Source organism: Macaca mulatta, chromosome 6 (assembly GCF_049350105.2).
Source record: "Macaca mulatta isolate MMU2019108-1 chromosome 6, T2T-MMU8v2.0, whole genome shotgun sequence".
In the NCBI taxonomy this organism is placed as follows: domain Eukaryota; kingdom Metazoa; phylum Chordata; class Mammalia; order Primates; family Cercopithecidae; genus Macaca; species Macaca mulatta.
Window position 1 is genome coordinate 150,506,353 of NC_133411.1, and position 21,032 is coordinate 150,527,384.

Genomic DNA, 21,032 nt, shown 5'->3' on the forward strand with positions numbered 1-21,032 from the left:
GATGTGTCTCTGCCCCCTTCCCACCTCCCCCTGAGCCAAGTCTCCGGATGATCCCCCAGGGTGGGAAGTGATGGGGAGGAGGGCTGCCAAACCATGGATTCTGGTGGGGGAAGGCAGAGATCCTGGTTGGGCCTTGGTTCTCAGGGATCTTAGGAGTACCAGCAGCCTCCCTCCAGCGAGGCAGCAACCGTGCAGAGGTCACAGGGTCATCGAGCTCACGAAAGAAGCGTTTGAGTGTGTCAGTGACATCCTCCACAAAATGCTCCCCTGGTCGGAGCTTCACCGACCGGGCATCTCGACGGAACTCAGCCAGGAGTTTCAGGCTGCGGGCACGAGCGCCCCCTTTCCGGTATACACCTTCCAGCCGGAGCCCTAAGGAGAGCCAGCCATCTCTGCTCACCATGGTGCAAAGGCTACCACCACCCACCATGGCCCATCCGTGGCCTCCCTATGTGGTATGTGGCTGATGGGGGCATGGATTCAGAGAGGAGGAGCTCTATGCCTCCATGGTCTTCATTCTCAGGTCTCAGAAAGTCCTTCTCTGACCTCACTGTCACATGTAACAACCCCCATGACACTGTATTTCCTAACCACTTTTATTTTTAAAAAGCACTCTCTGAAATCACTTTATAGTCCATCCTCATTATCTGTGGATTCCATATCTGCACATTCTCCTACTTGCTAAAATTTATTTGTAACCCCAAAATCAATACTTTTGGCATTTTCATCATCATTTATGAACAAAGTGAAGAAAAATTTAAGTCCCCTCCCCAATGTGCATGTTCTTACTCTAAACAAGTGTATCCTTTTAGTGGTATATTTAGAGCCATATTTTTGTGCTTTCTGTTGGTGATTTCACTGTTTAAGATGGCCCAAGTATAGTGCTGAAATGCTGTCTAGTGTTTCTACGTGTGAGAAAGCTGTGACATGCCTTACAGAGAAAATACATGTGTTAGATTAGCTTCCTTCAGGCATGAGTTACAGTGCTGTTGGCCTTGGGTTCAGTGTTAACAAATCAAACAAAATATATAAAATAAGGTCTCTTTACACAGAAAAATACATACAACAAGGATACATATTGATCAGTTGACTAAAATGTTATTGTAACCACAGGCTAGCAGGAAGTTAACCCTGTATTTCCCCTGGGACAGTGATTTAGTATTCACTAATTAAATGTTTGGGACCGGGCGCCGTGGCTCAAGCCTGTAATCCCAGCACTTTGGGAGGCCGAGGCGGGTGGATCACGAGGTCAGGAGATCGAGACCATCCTGGCTAACACGGTGAAACCCCGTCTCTACTAAAAAATACAAAAAACTAGCCGGGCGAGGTGGCGGGCACCTATAGTCCCAGCTACTCGGGAGGCTGAGGCAGGAGAATGGCGTAAACCCAGGAGGTGGAGCTTGCAGTGAGCTGAGATCCGGCCACTGCACTCCAGCCTGGGCGACAGAGCGAGACTCCGTCTCAAATAAAAAAAAAATGTTTGCAGTGGCTTAGAACATAACTACCACAAATAACAAGAACAGACTATATTTGTTTTCTTATTTATTACCCAAGAGATGGGTAATAAATAAGCTTCCTAGGACCCTCCCTGCTTACTGCCATATCCCCACTGTCTGACACATGGTAGCAGCTCAACCAATGTATGCTGACTAAACAGTGGTGGTACAGGAACCTTGGAGGCGAGGGGATGAACACCCAGATTCTTTCTTTTTTTTTTTTGAGATGGAGTTTTGCTCTTTTGCCCAGGGTGGAGTAAAGTGGTGCCATCTCAGCTCACTGCAACCTCAGCTCACAGCGATTCTCCTGCCTCAGCCTCCCGGGTAGCTGGGATTACAGGCATCTGCCACCATGGCCAGCTAATTTTTGTATTTTAATAGAAACGGGGTTTCACCATGTTGGCCTGGCTGGTCTCGAACTCCGGACCTCAGGTGATCCACCTGCCTTGGCTTCCCAAAGTGCTGGGATTACAGGCTTGAACCACCATGTCCAGCCCCATATTCTTTCTTCAGGGCTTTCTCACTGAGCCTCTGATTTATTTCCTCCTTTGAACACGAGAGAGGTTGAGAAGAGGATAAGGATGTAGCGAGTGGGGGAGGTCACTGAACAAGGCCACTGCCAAGGCATGGAAAATGTTATTAGCCACTGACTATCCATTTCCCATGACTAGTAACAATTATTTGTAGGTTTGTGGAGGTGCTGTTTTTTTCCTTACAGTCAGCCCTCTGTATCCATGGGCTCCACAACTGCAGATTCAACCAACATCAAAAATATTTGGCAAAAACCCCGAGATAACAATATAACAACAACAAAATACAAATAAAAACAATACAGCATAACAACTATTTCCACAGCACTTGCATTGTATTAGGTATTATAAACGATCTAGGGATGATTTAAAGTATACAGGAAGATGTGCCTAGGTTATATGCAAATAAATACTATGCCATTTTATGTGAGGGAGCATCCATGGATTTTGGTATCCACGGGGGTCCTGGAACCAATCCTCTGCGGATATTGAGTGATGACTGTACTGCCCACCTTAGTTTTCTGTGAATTTTCCTTCTTAAGAGTCCAGCCTTCTAAAGAGGGTTCACAGGAGAAAAAGATTCTTTTTGGTCCTTATTTAGACTGGATAAAAAACAAGGGCCAGGTGCGGTGGCTCACGCCTGTAATTCCAGCACTTTGGGAGGCCGAGGTGGGTGGATCACCTGAGGTCAGGAGTTTGAGACCAGCCTGGCCAACATGGTGAAACCCATCTCTACTAAAAACATAAAAATTATCAGGTGTGGTGGGGCACGCCTGTAATCCCAACTACTTGAGAGGCTGAGGCAGGAGAATTGCTTGAACCCAAAAGGCGGACGTTGCAGTGAGCCGAGATCGCACCACTGCACTCCAGCTTGGGCGACAGAGCAAGACTTCATCTCAAACAAACAAACAAAAACTCACAAAGAATTATGGGGGCCATTTGCACAGCTGACCATTTAAGCCTGGAAAACCTCTCACACAGAATAATTCTGCTTAAAACTTCTGGGAATGTGCTGCACAGCTCAGCTCTCACCCCACAGCTGCTCACTGTTTGCCATGGCTCTGTGTCCTCAGTCACATTTTCAGTGCTCCTCCCCTACTCCACACTCTGACGAAACTTCTGAACACTTATTACATGCCAGGCCCTGCACTCAAGGCTTGACAAGCATTGTCTCACTGTCACAATTATCCTGGAAAATGAGGACCGTTGGCCCCATTTTACAGATGATGGAATTGAGGTTCAGAAAAGCAAAGCAGCCTGCCAAGAGTCATATGACCAGCTGGGGTCCAGTTGCAGTTTCTAGAGGCAAAGCTCTTCCAGGCTGTGCTCATGTTCCACCCTGGCTGTGCTCACGTTATCCACCCCCTCATCCCCCCACCCCCCACCCCCACTGGCTCAGTATCAGCCAGTGCCTACTCACCATGCTGGGTAACGAAACTGATGCAGGCATCCACGATGATGGGGATGTCACCCCGGCTCATCTGCTGCTCCTGCAGCCCTGTGCCACCCCCACCAGCCGCGCCGCCAATGGCTGTGTTCCATGCCGTGAAGTCCAGTCGGCCCTCTCCTTGCAGATACAGGGTCCTGAGACCGGAGAGGCCTGAATCAGAGCCAGCTCCTCTGACAGGCCCAGATGCATGGGGACCAGACTTCCCAGAGCCACCAGCAGAGGGCAGCAACATCCAACCCAAATCATCTTGGAGCAAGGGAAGAAACTTTGAGGAAGTGGGCAATAGCCCAGCAGGCCAGGTTGCAGAGTGTGGGCTTGGCTCCAGGAAGGGGAGCCCCAGGTCAAGGGCAAGGGCAATTTACCTTCCTGTCTCCACCAGGACCAAATACTCTTTCTTGTCTGGGGTGTCAGCTGCAGAAACCACACCTGGGAGGAGAATCAGTGGACATTTTCATGATTATCATCTTCATTATAGAGACTATTATTTATTAAATGCTTAACTTGCATAGATGCCAGGCTAGGAGCATTACCAAAAACGTTCAGTTGAATCCTATGAGTTATGTACTATTATTCCCATTTTATAGGTGACACATTAAGCTCAGAAAGTTTAAGTAACTTGCCCCAGATCACTTGCTATAAAATGACAAGACTAAACACAAACCCAGGTCTCTTGTTTCCAAAGTCCTAAAATATTATCTTACATTGTTCCTCTTTTAGGAGAAAGGAAAGCAGCGAGGGTACCCAGTCCCCTCTCCCAGGACCCAACCAGCAAGTGACTCCAATTAATAACATTTATAGGCTGGGCGAGGTGGCTCACTCCTGTAATCTCAGCACTTTGGGAGGCCAAGGTGGGTAGATGACCTGAGGTCAGGAGTTCGAGACCAGCCTGGCCAACATGGTGAAACCCCGTCTCTACTAAAAATACAAAAATTAGCTGGGCGTGGTGGCAGGCGCCTGTAATCCCAGCTACTTGGGAGGCTGAGGCATGAGAATCACTTGAACCTGGGAGGTGGAGGTTGCAGTGAGTTGAGGAGTTGAGATCATGCCCTTGCACTCCAGCCTGGGGGATAGGGCGTGACTCTGTCTCCAAAATAAATAAATAAATAATAATAATAGTAATAAATTTATTGAGCACTTAAAAAATGCTTGTCAGGCTCTGTGATACATGTTTTAGATGCATTACCCTATTTGAACCTCACTACAACCCTCTGAGGAAGATGTTATTATTGTACCCATTTTAAAGATGAGGAAACTAAGGCACAGAGAGGTTAAATAACTTGTCCAGGGATATACAGCTAGGAAGTGATGAAGGTGGGGTGTAAAGCTGGGCAGTTGCCGGGCGTGGTGGCTCACGCCTGTAATCCCAGCACTTTGGGAGGCCGAGGCGGGCGGATCACCTGAGGTCAGGAGTTGGAGACCAGCCTGACCAACATGGAGAAACCCTGTCTCTACTAAAAAAATACAAAATTAGCCAGGCATGGTGGTGCATGCCTGTAATCCTAGCTACTTGGGAGGCTGAGGCAGGAGAATCGCTTGAGCTGAGGAAGCGGAGGTTGCTGTGAGCTGAGATTGCGCCATTGCACTCCAGCCTGGGCAACAAGAGTGAAACTCCGTCTCAAAAAAAAAAAAAAATAGCTGGGCAGTTTCCCTTCAGAGCTTGTACCTGAAGCCACCATGTTCTGCTGTTTCCCGTAAGAAACCCCAAATAATAAAGGTCTGCTCCTATGCACCCCCATGGCCACCCTTCATCCCTGTCCCCCCAAACCTCCCTGCTTACTGATCTCCTGTAGCCTCCGCAGATGCACCATGTCCTCAGGGGCTGGGGGGCCGGGGCCCGGCGCTGAGCACAGGAAGAGGTGGTCACCACGAAGGAGGCCGAACCCTGACAGCCAGACACCAGGGGCCGGGGCTGTATGGGAGGGGGACCGCAGCCATAGGCGGCCCAGCCGCAGCAACCCAGGACCCAGCAGCTGGTGGCAGCTCAGCGGGGAGAACCACTGTAGAGGCAGGGGAGGACAGGAGAAAGGGGGATGGGGGAAGAGACAAGGAACAGGGGAGAGAAATGAGAGTGACCGGGGTAGGGAAAAGCAGAGAAAAACACAAAGAGAAAGCAGAAGAAAAACAGGAATGGAAAGGGATTGGAGAGAACAAAGGAGACAGCCAAGGAGGAGAGATGAGATGGATGGAGAAAGACAGGAAAGAAATTCAATTCAATTCAGTTTGCTCTCCCCAACATAAAGAAGACCACTGTGTGGCAGCCTTGAGCCCTTAATTGAGGTGTGGGTGTAAAAAAGAATACTCATTCTTGTGCAGTGCTGTGATCATGGCTCACTGCAGCCTCAACCTCCCCCAGCTCAGGTGATCTTCCCACCTCAACCTCCTGAGTAGCTGGGACTACAGGAGCATGCCATCACACCTGGCTATTTTACTTTTTTTGTAAAGATAGGGTTTTGCCATGTTGCTCAGGCTGGTCTCAAACGCCCACCTTGGCCTCCCAAAGCGCTGGGATTACAGACACGAGCCACTGCGCCAAGCCAAAAAGGCATACTCATTCTTTATAGCCAAAAATGCTACACCTGAAGACTCATGATGCCCTGGGAAATCCCACCACCCTAGGGGGCTGGGGAGAAGCTTTATAGAGGAAAGGATGTTTGAGGTCGACTGCAAAGCAGTGCTTCTCAAACTACCTGCAGTAAATTGCAGTAAAGGATCAGAGCTTTTTTTCCTTTTTCTTTCTTAAAGTCCCAAGCTGTCACTAACCAATACCGTACTTTCTTTTTTTTTTTTTTTCTTTTTTTTTTCATTGAAATGGAGTTTCGCTCCTCTCTCCCAGGGTGGAGTGGCATGATCTCGGCTCACTGCAACTTCCACCTCCCGGGTTCAAACTCCTGACCTCAGGTGATCTGCCTGCCTCAGCCTCCCAAAGTGTTGGGATTACAGGCATGAGCCACCACGCCCGGCCAATACTGTATTTTCATTAAAAATAATAAAAGTGGCCAGGCGCGGTGGCTCAAGCCTGTAATCCCAGCACTTTCGGAGGCCGAGGCAGGCGGATCACCTGAGGTCAGGAGTTCGAGACCAGCCTGACCAACATGGTGAAACCCCATCTCTACCAAAAATACAAAAATTAGCTGGGCATGGTCATGTGCACCTATAGTCCCAGCTACTCAGGAGGCTGAGGCATGAGAATTGCTTGAACCCGGGAGGCGGAGGTTGCAGTGAGCCAAGATCTCGTCACTGCACTCCAGCCTGGGAGACAAGAGCGAAACTCCATCTCAAAAAGAAAATAATAATAATAATAATAATACAAGTGAATTGCTAGAAAATCTGGATGAAAAAACGAAGAATACAACCCGACCCGCTTTTTTTTTTTAGACGGGCCTCACTTACCTAGGCTGAAGGGCAGTGGCATGATCACAGCTCACTGTAGGCTCAACTTCCAGGGCTCAAGCAATCCTCCCAACTCAGCCTCCCCAGTAGCTGGGACTACAGGTGAGCACCATCATGCTTAGCTAATTCTTTTATTTTTTGTAGAGACGGGGTCCCAGGCTCCTCTCAAACTCCTGGGCTCAAGCAATCCTCCCGCCTCAGCCTCCCAAAGTGCTGGGATTTGCAAGTGTGAGCCACCACGCCTGGCCCAAGCCCTTTTTTTAAAATAATTAGATTCAACACATAAAATTACTATGTCAAATTGCTATAAAATATTCTAAATGCTTACTCTCAAGTTCTGTGCTTATCCTGTCATGGACCATAACACATAGTCCAGGGGCTAGTGTGGTGTGACAGTCTTCACAGCACCCTCCGGGTAGCACTGCCTTAAAGGATAGCTTTTTGGAAATGTAGATAATAATGAGAGGAGACTTAAACCTGGTTGGGAGGGCCACGACAGAGCCTTGAAAAGATATAGAGACAATGTGTTAGTGTGAGGAGTTGTAGGAGGCCTGGGAGAAGGTGGTCAAAAGCCAGAGCAGTGGAGCATTTCCCATACAGGAGTGCCAGATGCTGCAGAGATGACCTGGTGAGGCTGGGAGGCAGCCTTAGCCCTTGGAAATGAGAAGGCACTGGTGACCTGCTGGGTAGCAGTTCAGAAGGGCATGGGCAGAGGAGGGCAGCTGCAAGGGGTCAAAGGGGAACTGCAGGCTGCTCACGACTTTCTGACGCATTGTCAGGAGGGAAAGGAAGGCACCAGGGTGAAAAGTTGAAGATGGAACAGATCTTAGGGAAAAGCTGTCTTAGGATGGGAGAGATTGTCGTCATCATTGTCATCATCACTACCATCATTATTATTTCAACGCCCACATACTGAGGGCTTGCTGTGTGTGGGCCTCACATGTCATTTAATCCTCAACCCTAGGGGGTGCGTCTTTTACGCCCACTCTACAGATGTGGAAAAGCTCACAAGGCTAAGAGTTGTGAGACTCCAATCCCAGGATGTCTGACTCCAGGGCCTGAACTTTCAGTTCTGGCAATGGCATACAGGAGGGAGATACTGGCTTATCTAAGAATGGACAAGCTGGGAAATATGAAGGTAGCTTTGCCTCTGGGCTTGCTGGAAAACTGGAGCAGAGGGTAGGTAGTGGGAATCAGAGCCAGCTTCTTCGTGGGAGGAGGCATTGGCACAGCGAGGTTTGGGCCATGAGCTTTGCAGACAGAGGCCTGAATTTTAGTCCTGTGCGCTGGTGCCTCCTAGCTCTGTGACCCTGACCAAGTGAATTCGTAAACTCTAAAACTTAGTTTCCTTATACGTAAAACCTTACCTCTGAGGGTGGTTGTGAAAATTAAATGAGATATCGAGTGGGCAGTGCTTAACACAGGGCCTGGCACAGAATATGTGCTCAGTCACCCTTAGCTGTTAGTGGAAGAAGTGGCTGTAGAAATAAGAGAGAAGATGGGAGCACGTGGGGACAAGGAAAGCACGAGTTGCTGCAGAGGGCGCTCTCCTGTCTCACCTTGCCCACAGCACTAGTCCAGGCCTCCAGACTGTCAGCTCCATCTGTGCCAAAATGCTGGATCCTCCCCCCAGTGAGGATGAGCTCAAAGGAAAAGGGGAACCTGGAGAGAAGATGAGGTCAGGGAGGAGAATCGGACCAATGAGGGGGCTGTCAGGCTGGAGGTTGGGAAGAGAAAAGGGGAAGCTCAGTGAGCACAGGAGGGCTATTACCTGTCAAGGTCACCTGGGTCAGTAGGTGGGGGGCTCACACCCAGACATACAATATCCTGGGGCTGTATGAGGCTGAGGGGTTCAGGGCTGTTTTCTGATGCAAACATTTCCAGAGCTGCTCCCAGCACACACCATAGGCGGGGGGGAGCTAAGGAGAAGGAAGATAGTCAGGGGTAGCAGACCTCTGCCCCCACTGTCATAGTTCCCATTTACCAGATATTTATTCTGTGTCAAGCCCTTTGCCCATATATGATCCCATGAAATCTTCACAATAACCCTATGAGGTGTTATACTCAGTCCTGTTTTGCAGATGGGGAAACTGAGGGTCAGTTTCAGTAGCTCGCCCAAGACACATAGGTAGGAAGTAGCAGAGCTGGGATTTGACCCAGACAGTCTGACTTCAGAACAGATGCTCTTAACTATCACTCAATGCTGCCACCTGGCATGGTCTCTCTCTCATCCCCAGGACCCCAACCTATTCCCAGGCATGGCCCCACTTTCCCATCCCAGCCCTCACCTCTTTGTCCCTCTGCAGTACACTCACACCCATCCACTTTCTGTCCCTGTATCCTCCCATCCCTTGGCTCCCCCTCACCATCCCGGCCCCTGCGAGGGGGTGAGGGTCCAGCTTTGTTGGTGACAGGACCACAGTACAGGAAGCCGCTGTAAGTAGCAGGCACCACCACTTCATTGTACACACCAGGGGAGGGGTCTGCAAGGGGAACGGGAAGTAGTAAGTCAACCAAGTGCAATGGGATCACCTGACCCCCTCTGGGGAAGGGATGAAATGGAGAAAGACAGTGGGACCTGACTCCACTGGCAGCACAGCCAAGTAGAGCCCAGTGGAGCTGGATCCCTCACTACCCAGATTGCAAAACAGAGAGGCAGGGGGTAACGAGACAGGGAGCCCTCTGGCCCAGCCCCTGCCCACTGCCTCTCCCCACCAGCCAGCCAACCAGGCTGTTAGCTCTGGGTGGGCACCTCAGGGCATGTGCCATCCTGTAAGGGTCTCAGCCCCACTGGCCTGACCAATGGAGATGAGTGTAACTAAGCTGATCACTTCTTTGAGAGATCAGACTGTCTCCAGGGAGACTAGCCCTGACCTATGGATTGGCCCTGTCTGGGGTGGACCAGCACTAGCACCTGGAACACCCAGACCCTCCCCAGCCATGACCATCATCAGCTATCGCATGACATCAGGAGATAGGCCCTGGAGGATCTGAGGATTTGGGAAACTGCCCAGGCTGGGCCACTGTGATCAGCTAATTGGGGCCCCTTGGAAGAAGTGAATCATAGGTTGGGTCTGAGAATTCCTGTGGGGGAGAGAGGAGGCACTTGGGGGATGACCTGGGGGCACGAGGCCAGGGCAGCTGCCATCAAGGGCTGGTGGAGACCAGGGCTCCTCGCCCTCGAAGGCCTCAACACAGAGGAGCTGGGTCATGTTCTTCAGCAGGTTGGGTCCTGCCACAGCTGCACACAGTGCCTGCAGGGAGGGAAGGGCCTCTGTCAGCCCCAAATCCCAAACAGAGCTTTGGGGACAGTCGTATGATCACCCAAAACAGTCCCCACCACCCAAGTCTAGGCATTCCAACCCCAGAGAGTGTTTCCTGACCCCTCCTCCACCCCAGATCAGCCCTGCTCTGTCCCACCTACCTGGAGAAGCTGGCTATGATCTGGGTACTGAGGGTGGGGCTTCCGGAAGAGACCCAGCCGGTACTTTCGGGAGATGAACTCACCCCGGAGGCCAGGGGTCGCATCTGGATGCAGTCCCTCACCTGGGGGTAGGGTCCCTGCCCAGAAGCGGTTGGCACGATCATTTCCCAGGACAATGAACAACTGTGGGATGACAAGGGGCAAAGGCAGGTGACAGGAACTCAAGAGTCCTCAGATGTTCCATTCCTGTCCCCAGGCTGGCCCAAGGCCTGCTTCTGGATGCTCCCTTCTACCCCTCCCTCTTTCTCCCTCTTCTGCCCCTCACCTGCACTATCTCATTACTCCAGACACTCGTGTCCAGCTTCAGGCTCTGCACCTTGGAGATCCCGGAACCCAGGGCCCGGTGCTGACCTGTTTGAGGGTGTGTGAGGGTGTGAGGGGCACGGTGCATGGGTACCCTGAGCCCTCTAGTCCCAGACCTCCTGTTCCCCACATAGGCTTGAGGCCAGTCCTCACCTGCACACTGCTTGCAGATGACCACCCCCAAATTGACAGCGGCCCAGTCTGGGCGGGAGGACCCACAGTCTGCACAATGCCGGTTGGCCCGATTAGACCAGATCTTCTCAGCCACCTCGTAGTCAGACAGGGTCTCGGTTACTGCTTCCTGCAGAGCGGCCGCCCAGCTCTGCCGAGCACCCCCAGACTCGGCTGTGAAGCTGAGGGGTTGACAGTCAGTCCATGGGCATGGACCTACCCACCATGTCCCATCCCCCTGGCCCTTGCTGCAGGAGCCACCACAGGCCACATCTGGGGCAGCCCAGACCCTTCTGACATCTTGACCCAGCTCACTGGACTACCATCCGTGCACACCCTCTGACGTCCTACTGAGGAGGCCTCCAGTCCTCTGCACCCTTGTGCCTCCCTCAAAAGTCCCCCAGCCTTGCCTCCCACTGGCCCAGGCCCCACCTGAAGCAGCGATGGGGTGTGAGCAGGTCGAAGCTTCGACTCTTGGTCTCCCGAACGCTGCAGCCCTGCAGTTCGATGAAGCAGATCCCGATGCCCAGAGAGAAGGCCTGGTGGGGTCAGGGGGTGGGCATCGTGAGGTGCCAGAAGAGACTAGTTCAGGCCCCTCAGCCCTCACCCGGCTCTCCTCACCTGCTCACTCTTGTACAGTGCCAGCTCTCCAGGGCTCAAGGCAGCAAACACCTTGGCCTTGTGTCCACGCAGCTCCAGCATGCCCGTGCGGAGGGGTCGGGGTGGCTGGGGGGGCCTGGGATGGCCCAGGAGGCGCTGCTCCTTCAGACAGGACTGCAGTGTGGAGCACCACGTGTCCCGCTGAGCTGGTGGGGATGGAGAAGCAGGTCAGTGGCTATTGCACACACAGCCTCCCTCCCTCCTGCCCTGACTCAGGGAGCTGTGGCCCTCACCCTCACTCTCTGTGCGGAACACGAACACCCTCTGGCCGGTGATGACCTGGAACTTGTTGTCCTTGCTGCTGCGGGTCATCTCAATGGCAGTCAAAGGTATCACACCCTTAGGGAAGGGGTCCTGCAGAGAGAGAGCTCAATGACCCACGAGGACAGGAACTGAACCATGTGTGCCAACCCCTGGGTCCTGCCCCAGATTTTATGAGATTGGCATTCAATCCACAAGCAGTGGGTACAGCTGCTAAGCCAGCTACTTTAAATGCTGACATCAGTCATGCAGTCACTGCCCCCCCACATACACCATGGACTTCCCTCCTTCCAATTCTGAGCCCCTCTCAGCCCTCCCTCTCCCTCATCTCCATGTCACATCTCCTAGCCCCCCACCTTGTCACTGCCAAAGTACATCAGACTCCTCCCGTTGAACTGCACAAAGCGTCTCTGGAAGACATAGTTTCTGAGGAAGGAAGAAGCCAAGATCACTGTTTGAGGTTGCATGGGGTTAGGGGGATCATAGGGTCTGGGGGCACTTTCCCGTGCAACCACCTCCCAGCCTCTCTCTTCTCCCTCCCTTCCCCTCCCAGCACCCACCCCTGAGGGGAGAGCTTGTCTAGCCAGCCACTGAGCAGGGGCGTGGGGCGGTCTGCCGTGAAGGAAAAGCTGGCATAGGGTGAAATGAGGTCATCACTGGTCTCCTCTGTTTCCAGGGTGGGTGATAAGAGAGTAGAGTCTCCAGGTAGCTCAAGGCTGGCATAGCCAGCATCCTCCCGTGCCTCCAGATCCTGTCTGCTGAGCCTTATGGGGGCCAAGACAGGGAGGGACACACATTAGACAAGTACCCTGGACACCCTCTTTGTACCTTCTCCATCCTACTCACATCACCTAAGAATAGAATGCCTAGCAGGTGCTGGATCTGCTTTTCTTTTCTTTTTTTCTTTCTTTCTTTCTTTTTTTTTTTTTTTGAGATGGAGCTTCGCTCCTGTTGCTGAGGCTGGAGTGCAACGGTGCGATCTCGGCTCACCGCAACCTCCGCCTCTGGGGTTCAAGCGATTCTCCTGCCTCAGCCTCCTGAGTAGCTGGGATTACAAGAATATGCTACCACGCCTGGCTAATTTTGTATTTTTAGTAGAGATGGGGTTTCTCGATGTTGGTCAGGCTGGTCGAAAATTCCTGACATCAGGTGATTCACCCGCCTTGGCCTCCCAAAATGTTGGGATTACAGGCGTGAGCTACCACGCCCAGCCTCTTTTGAGACAGGGTGTCTCTCTCTCTCTGCTGCCTACGCTGAGCACAGTGGTGCAATCATGGCTCACTGCAGCCTTGAACTTCTGGGCTCAAGGGATCCTCCCACCCTCAGTAGCTGGGACTACAGGCATGTGCTGGCCACCACACCTGGCTAATTTTTTAATTTGTATTTTTAGTAGAGATGAGGTCTCGCCATGTTGCCCAGGCTGGTCTCAAACTCCTGGGCTCAAGTGATCCTCCCACCTTGGCCTCCCAAATTGTTGGGGTTACAGGCGTGAGCCACTGTGCCCAGTCTGGATCTGCTTTTCAAACAGGGGAATAGGGAGGTTCAAAACCCTTAAGATTGGCATGGAGCTGCTTTCCTGAGCATACTTGGAATTTTTATTGGGAAAATTTCAGTCCATCTTCTGTGCCATTAATATGACTCGGATGGAAAAGACGGGGAAGGGCTGTGTAGATGGCTGCCTGTCATGGTTGCCCATGGCTAATCAATATGTCTTGACTCTTTCTCCAAAATGTTCTTGAACTCTCCCTGGACCAAGCACCAAGTTCCTATCAACTCTCACCAGGGTGATACAAATTCCCTAACTGGTCACCTGCTTTCATTCTTGCCCTCCCTCCCACACTCATTCTCCCACAGGCACCAAAGTGCTCTTTTACAAATGCAGATGAGACCATTTTACTCCCTTGCAGGAAGCCTTTAATAATGTCCCATTTGCACTTTGGTTAAACCCAAATTCCAATGGGCTGCAAGAACTTGTACACTAAGGCCCATAGACACTCCCCTGACTGCATCCTGTGTTGCCCTGGCCCTTGCTTACAGCCACATTCTCCTCCGTGTTTCAGAGCCTTTGCACACACTCTTCCCTCTACCTAGAACTTGCCTCCTTCCATGCTTCCCTGGGCTGCTTTTTTCTCATCCTTCAGGTCTCTGCTTATGTCATCTTCTCAGAGAGGCCTCCCTTAACTAATCTGAGTAGATTCCTCTATTATTCTCTATCACTTTCCAGGGGTTCTCAACCTCAACAGCACAAAATAACTTGGGAAACATTAAAAAATATCAGTACATGGGCTCCACACCAGACACTTAAATGTGAATCTCTGGGAGAGGGCCCAGGCACTTGTAGTTTTAAAAGTTCCCCAGCTAACGTTGAGAACCGCTACTGCAGCCTGTTTCCTACTTCACTGAGAAATTGAAGTAATCAGATAAGAACCCCCACAGACTCCCAGTGCCATGTTTACCCAACTTCACGCACATATTCTGCCTTCCTCCTGTGACTATAATAAACACCCGTGTCTAAAGCCAGACCCTCCTCTGTGCACTTAAGCCTATTGCTCTCACCCACACAATCACTCTAGACATCCCTCACTCTCCTCTCCCGTACATAACTGTCCCTCCCTACCAGATCATTCCTATTCACCTACAAACCTACATAACATTGTATCCAGTAAAAACTCTTCTTGGACGGGTACGGTGGCTCACGCCTGTAATCCCAGCACTTTGGGAGGCCGAGGCAGGCAGATCACGAGGTCAAGAGATTGAGACCATCCTGGCCAACATGGTGAAAAACCCTGTCTCTACTAAAAGTACAAAAATTAGCTGGGCGTGGTGGCACATGCCTGTAGTCCCAGCTACTCAGGAGGCTGAGGCAGGAGAATCACTTGAACCCAGAAGGCAGAGGTTGCGGTGAGCCGAGATCATGCCACTGCACTCCAACCTGGGCCACAGAGCAAGACTCCGTCTCAAAAACAACACAAAAACTCTTTTCTTGACTCTACTTCCTCTAGCAACAATCATTCCAACTCTCTGCTCTTCTTTGCGGAAAAATTCCTCAAAAGACACTGTCTATACTTTTCTATTCTCTCTTAAAACCCACTCTGACCGGGCTTTCACCCCATCACTCTGAGACTGTACTTGTCAAGATCCCCAGTGACCTCCAATTCCAAGGGTCAGTTCTAAGTCCCATCATACACAGTAGCAGACCCCTCAGAAAGCGTAGGACACAGTTGGCCTCTCCCTTCTTCTCCTCCATTTTCTTCACTTTGCTCCTATGACATCATATTCTCCTGGCCGTTTATTTGCTGTCTGTTTCTCTTCTGTCCATTTTGTAGATTCTTCCTCTTCTCCCAAACCTCTAGATATGGGAGTGCATGAGGGCTTTGATCTTGGTCCTCTTCTCTATCTGCACTCACTCACAGCTCTATGCACCCATCTAAGCGCTGACAACTCCCAAGTTTAGGTCTCTAGCTCTGACCTCTCCCCAGACTCTAGACTTGTCTACCTGGTGGTCTATTTTTCACCTCTTCTTGGAGGTATAACTTACATCTCAAATTCAACACTTCCAGAACTGCACTCCTGATCTACCCTCACCTCCCAGCTGCCTTAGCACAGTCTTTCCCATCTCAGACCATGGCAGCTCCAGGAACTTTCAGGTGCTCAGGACAGTGCTATCCAGCAGAAGTCAATGCGAACCAAATATGTAATTTTAAACTTTTCAGTAGCCATGTTTAAAAAAATTAAAAGAAACAGGTGAAATTAATTTTAATAATATATTTTATTTAACCCAATATATCCTAAACATTAACATTTTAGTATGTAATCAACATGAAAATGACTATTTTTACTACATAAAAATTCTGTAATCAACATAAAATATAAACATAATTTATGTTTATATTTATTATATTCATCCAGTATTGCTTTTTCTCATATTAAGTCTTTGAAATCTAGCAGGTGTTTTACATTTATTGTGCATCTCAATGGAGACTAGCCACATTTCATAGGCCCAGTAGTCACGTGTGGCTAATGGCTACCATACTGGTCAGCACCAGCTCAGACGGAAGCCCTCAAGGTCATTCTTGACTGCTCTTTTTTTCTCACACCCCAAGTTAATCTGACAGTTTGCCTTCAAAATAAAGCCACTTGTCATCATCTCCGCTACTATCACTGTACTCTGAGGTCTCTCACCTACATTACTACAAAAACCTCCCCACTGGTCTCTCTGCCTCTCCTTTTGCCCCCTACAGACCACTCCCAACACAGCAACCAGGGAGATCCCTTTATAAAGTCAAAACCCCTCAATGGCTTCCCATTTCACTTAGAGTAAAAGCCAAAGTCCCTACAAGCTCCTGCCTTATCTGGCCTCTTGTTTTTGTTTTGTTGGTTTTTAAAAAAAAAAAAACAAAAAAAAACAGGGTCTCACTCTGTTGCCTAGGCTGGAGGGCAGTGGCATGATCTAGATTTACTGCAACCTCCACCTCCCTGGTTCAGGTGATTCTCCTGCTTCAGCCTCTCTAGTAGCTGGGACTACAGGTATGCGCCACCACTCCCAGCTATTTTTCTTTTTCTTTTTTTTTTTTTTTTTTTTTTTGAGACAGAGTCTCACTGTTGCCCAGGCTGGAGTGCAGTGGCATGACCTTGGCTCACTGCATGCTCCACCTCCCGGGTTCCCACCATTCTCCTGCCTCAGCCTCCCGAGTAGCTGGGACTACAAGTGCCCACCACCACACCTGGCTATTTTTTTGTATTTTTAGTAGAGACGAGGTTTACCATGTTGGCTAGGCTGCTCTCGAACTCCTGACCTCAGGTGATCCGCCCACCTTGGCCTCCCAAAGTGCTGGGATTACAGGCATGAGCCACTGTGTCCGGCCCTTATCTAGCCTCTTTCACCTCTCTGACTTCATCTCCTGCCATTCCTCCCACCATGGCCCACCTGCCCCAGCCAAGATGCCCTGGCCTCCTCACTGCTCCTGGATCCCCTTGGGCATACACCCGCCTTGAGGCCTCTGTTCCAGTCACTCGCCCTACCTAGGGCACTCTTCCCCCAGTTATCTTCATGGCTAACTCCTTCACCTCCTTTCCTTCAAGTTTTTGATCAAATGCCATCTTCTTAACGCTCTGCTAACTGTAAATGAAAAATTGCAGTACCCCCAGCCAACCTCCCAGCCCTCTTACCCTGCTCTATTTTTTCCATGGCACTTAATACCTTTTAAACATTCTATAATATTTAATGTATTATGTTTATTGTTAATGGACTACCTCCCCACAAGGGCAGGGATTTCTGTGTACACTAATCTATCCCAAGCATCTACATCTCGTATATGATAGTTGTTCAATAAATATTTGTTGAATGAAAAAACGAAAAGCACTTCTCCTAGTTGGGCATGGTGGCTCACGCCTGTAATGCCAGCACTTTGGGAGGCCAAGGCGGGAGGATCACCTAAGGTCAGGAGTTCGAGACCAGCCTGGCCAACATGGTGAAACTCCATCTCTACTAAAAATACAAAAATTAGCCGGGCGTGGTGGCGTGCACCTGTAATCCCAGCTACTCAGGAGCCTGAGACAAGATAATTGTTTAAACTCAGGAGGCGGAGGTTGCAGTGAGCCTATTGTGGCATTGCACTCCAATCTGGGCAACAGAGCAAGACTCCATCTCAAAAGAAAAAAAAAAAAGAAAAGAAAGAAAGAAAAGCACTTCTCCCAATTTTCCATTATACGACCATTCGTTTGTCTACTTGTTTTATTCCCAGTCTGTCCCACTGAGTCACAAGTTGCCTGAGGGTGCCACTGGGTCTGTGATACTCATCCTGTATCTTGAGTGCCTGGCTGGTGAATACTCAATGCACGTTTGTTGAATAACTGGATACACGGCCACCACCGACTCACCTGCTCCTCCCTCCCACCACTTCCCTGTTTAGTACTCACCTGTGTTCAGCCCTGTCCTGACAAACACTTCTGCCCTCTCTTCTGTCGGGGGCCCCTGGAGTCCCCACAGGTTGGACACCATAGTACAGACAACCAGGATCCATTATGTGCACTGGCAGGAGGAGAGGGGAACGCACAGGGAAGAGGAGATTGCTGGGAGTGTATGAGGTCCTGAGGGCACTATCCCTCTCCCCCAACCCATGATAATCCAGTTACCTGTGCCTGCTGTGGGCCTGAGGGCAGGGGTGGGGGCAGTGGTTTGGGAGCTGTCTGGGGCCCTGAAGGGAAAGGTCTATTGGTTACTTAGGCAGAGAGGAGGAAGAACAAGCCTTCATGCCCTGCTCCCCGCCTCCGCCTCTGTCCAATTCATGCTCTCCTCCCCACGCCCCCCAGCATCAGTCCCTAGGGAGCCAACCCCACTCACTTTTCCTGAGCTGCCTGTGCCCTGCCTCTTAGGTCCAGGCCGAAGTAGATGGAATTAGGCATCATCTCCACAGTATTTAGGGCTGAAGACTGCTCAGTGGAGGAAGTGGGGAGAGGAGGCGGCCTTGGGCTGGGCTCTGGGCTCCTGGACACTCCTGGTTCTCCGAGGACTGGGCTCAGCCCAGGTCTCTGAGTGGTGGCAGGGCCACTGAGTCCACCAAACACGGTCCTGGGCTTCGGCACGGGTTTAGGGGGCTGGGTTTGGGGAGCTGGGCTGGAGGATGGTTCCATGGCACTATCTGATTTGGGATCCAGGGAGCCCTCTTCGGTGCCTGTCTGCAGCAGGCGCAGAATGCGTTTCCGGTGCCCTGTGGCGCTGATGCCCAACTGCTTCAGCTCCTCGTGGCCCAGGCCCCGGGCTGCACCTGCTGTAGCCAGGCCATGCCGTCGGAACGTGTCTGCATACTGCTCCAGGTGCACCGTGGCCAGCCACACAGCGATGTCCAGGTCCTGAGGGGCAGCCATGGGGGCTCAGGCCATTGCTGGGGGGAGGGGCAGGGTGAAGGGAGGGCTCAGGCTGAGAATCCCCCTCCCTGCCCCAAGGTCTGAGGCCTGGACAGTGAGCACCAGCCTTCAATCTTCCTCCAAAGAAAGATGCTGACAGGCCTGCGATCTGGAAGCAGATCCATCCCAGAACAACAGCAATGGCTCTCTACTTAGGGAAGGGACTTCATTTGAAGTTAAGGAAACTGAGGCCCAGAGAGGGGAAGGGGCTTGCCCCAGGTTCACAGCAAGTCAGTGCTAGAGTTGGCCCCTCAGCTCCTGCCCACCCTGGGTCTGGGTCAAAGCTCTGCCCCTGCCTGACTGCACATCCAACTGAATAAGCATGGGACAATATACTAGAATGCTGTGGGGCAGAGTGGGATTGGGAGATGCAGAAGAGGGGCCAATGATGTGGCCAGATCAGCTGTAGACTAAGGTGGGGAGAGGGGCAGCCTAGGTAGGAGGAAGGAGGTGCAGACCCTGCTCCCTCTTGTTTCCAGAGCCGAGGTATACAGGCCTGCCATCCTAATCCTGGTTGTTCCCAGTCCCTCCTCCCCTTCCACCTATTGTCTCTGCTCAGACTTCCTTCCTGTCCCTCCAGCCCTGGCCGCCTCCACATCCTGCCTGCCTTGGTCAGGCTGCCCTGAGAGCCCTAACCAGTCCTAATGTGTGGGATCCCAGCCCTGGGTGGAGGCTAATTGAAGAATAAGGATGGGGGCGGAGAACCAGGCCAGAGAGATGAGGGACCAGAGGTCAGGGGTACTCCAGAGGTACCCACTGGCAGCATGTTCACATGCTGTTCACATGTGTGTGCACATGCCCTGTAGCAGTTCAGCAGTGTGAAATGCCAACCCCTCACCTCTGCTTTCTCCAAGCCTTCCTTTTCTGAGCTTGCCTTTTCCCTGCCCATTCCCTTGGGCTCAGGTCTCTGCTCTGTCCCCCTTCTGCCAGCCTGACCCTGACCCCAGTCTATTTCATAGACCTGTCTCTAATTCTGTGGCCCCTGAGTTTTATCTCTGCCTTGTCCCTGTCCCTGCCCCACTCCATCTCAACCTCTCAATCCTTCTTTGTCCCTCTCCTTGTCCCACCCTGTTTTGCTCTCTGTCGTTAAGCTTGTCCCTGACTCAGTCTCCAATTCTAACCAGATCTTGAGTTGTATCTGTGTTTCTGTCTGCCTCTGAGCCTGGGTTTCTGTCTTCCTCCTCGGCCTAGGCTCTCTCCTTGTTGCTCTTATGCTCTGTCGGTGACCAGGACGCCCTCTCCGTCCCAGCATCAGTGCGGGCCTCCTTCTGCCTCTCTCCAGCTGGGCCTCATTCCCAAGCCAGGGCCCGCGTGCTGACCCTCGGGCCCTGACTCAGGACCTGGTTTCCCGGTGACTCAGGCCGGGCTCGAGAGCACGGGACTGGGAGCCGAGGTACTCGCGGAACAGGAGCGGCGGGGGCGGGGCGGGCAGTGGCAGGCAGCGCAGGCTGCGACGAGGGAGGGGGCGAGGAGGGATGATGGGGCAGAGGCCGGGCAGCAGGAGGGAGGGGCGGGTCGTGGCGGGGAGGGGGAGGGCCGCCGGCGCCGAGGGGACCCTGGGAGCCCACGAAGGCCCTCGAGAAGGTGATGGGGAGGAGTCTGGGAAGCAGGGACCCGGGGGGCGCGGGGGTCCTCACCTCACTACGCGGCCGCCGTCCGCTCGCGGGTGCCCGCCGCGCGTCCGAGGCTCCGGGTCCCGCCGCGCCGGCCCCGCCTCCCCTCTGCCCTCCCTCGACGGGCCCAGCCCCGCCCCGCCCCGCCCGGCCGGTTCCCTCCGCGGGGCCCCGGCCACTCCTTGTGCAAGCGCAGGCCTCCAAAGGGTTTGGGCTCCTTGCCCAACCGCCGCGCTTATCTCCGAGTCTGCCCCCAGTGTGCCCTCTCGCAGGCCGAGAAAGGACCACAATACGTTGGGACCAAGACAACCTCAGGGAGAGGGACAAAGAGGCAGAGACCGGGACGGAGATTGGGACGGAGGTAGAAACTGAGAAAGGGAGAGTGCCAGGGAAGGTTTTGCATCCTCTCTGCTGCACCCGTGCCCTCCAGTCCTGCCAAAAGTGAGGAGGAAAGGTCGAACCATAAGCCCTCAGGGCACCTCTCCTACGCCCAGCAGGGTGCTGGACCCTGGCAACCAGTTTAGTGGGGGGACAGAAGCTGGACATCCAGAATTCATGGGGAGCCACAACCTTCCAAGCTGCCCAGAGACTTGGCCTGGGCAACAAGCGCAGAGGCCCAGCAGAGGGGTCCCCGTCTCTTTCTCCCCACTTCCATTCCTAAGGGCCTGGCCTAGGTTCCTCCGAGGGATGAAGGTCCGCAAGGCAGCATCCCTACATCCAAACCAAGGTTTGGGGCTGCCTTTTTGGGACAGGCTGACGCCCTGCAAG

At 52.1% G+C, this 21,032-nt stretch overlaps 1 protein-coding gene across 15 annotated transcripts in view; it reads right to left on the bottom strand.

Moving 5' to 3' along the window:
* ARAP3 (ArfGAP with RhoGAP domain, ankyrin repeat and PH domain 3) overlaps positions 1-20,825 on the bottom strand; it is a 28,936-nt gene extending 8,111 nt beyond the window's left edge. For 7 of the 15 annotated variants that reach the window (XM_077937189.1, XM_015141088.3, XM_015141087.3 and 4 more), the window contains exons 1-20: positions 20,289-20,346; positions 18,089-18,629; positions 17,881-17,942; positions 17,665-17,776; positions 12,306-12,509; positions 12,102-12,171; positions 11,718-11,838; positions 11,446-11,630; positions 11,257-11,363; positions 10,807-11,006; positions 10,616-10,701; positions 10,291-10,473; positions 9,985-10,120; positions 9,233-9,349; positions 8,638-8,785; positions 8,426-8,528; positions 5,254-5,473; positions 3,839-3,902; positions 3,447-3,610; positions 160-372 (exon numbers count right to left, since the gene is read on the bottom strand). In XM_077937189.1, coding sequence (XP_077793315.1) covers positions 160-372; positions 3,447-3,610; positions 3,839-3,902; positions 5,254-5,473; positions 8,426-8,528; positions 8,638-8,785; positions 9,233-9,349; positions 9,985-10,120; positions 10,291-10,473; positions 10,616-10,701; positions 10,807-11,006; positions 11,257-11,363; positions 11,446-11,630; positions 11,718-11,838; positions 12,102-12,171; positions 12,306-12,509; positions 17,665-17,776; positions 17,881-17,942; positions 18,089-18,612 — 3,019 coding nt within the window. In that variant the 5' untranslated portion in view covers positions 18,613-18,629; positions 20,289-20,346. Of the gene's footprint in view, positions 1-159; positions 373-3,446; positions 3,611-3,838; positions 3,903-5,253; positions 5,474-8,425; positions 8,529-8,637; positions 8,786-9,232; positions 9,350-9,984; positions 10,121-10,290; positions 10,474-10,615; positions 10,702-10,806; positions 11,007-11,256; positions 11,364-11,445; positions 11,631-11,717; positions 11,839-12,101; positions 12,172-12,305; positions 12,510-17,664; positions 17,777-17,880; positions 17,943-18,088; positions 18,630-20,288 lie in introns of all 15 variants that reach the window. The other 8 variants (XM_077937183.1, XM_077937182.1, XM_015141090.3 and 5 more) reach the window with 3 other exon arrangements.
* Positions 20,826-21,032: the final 207 nt, after the last annotated feature.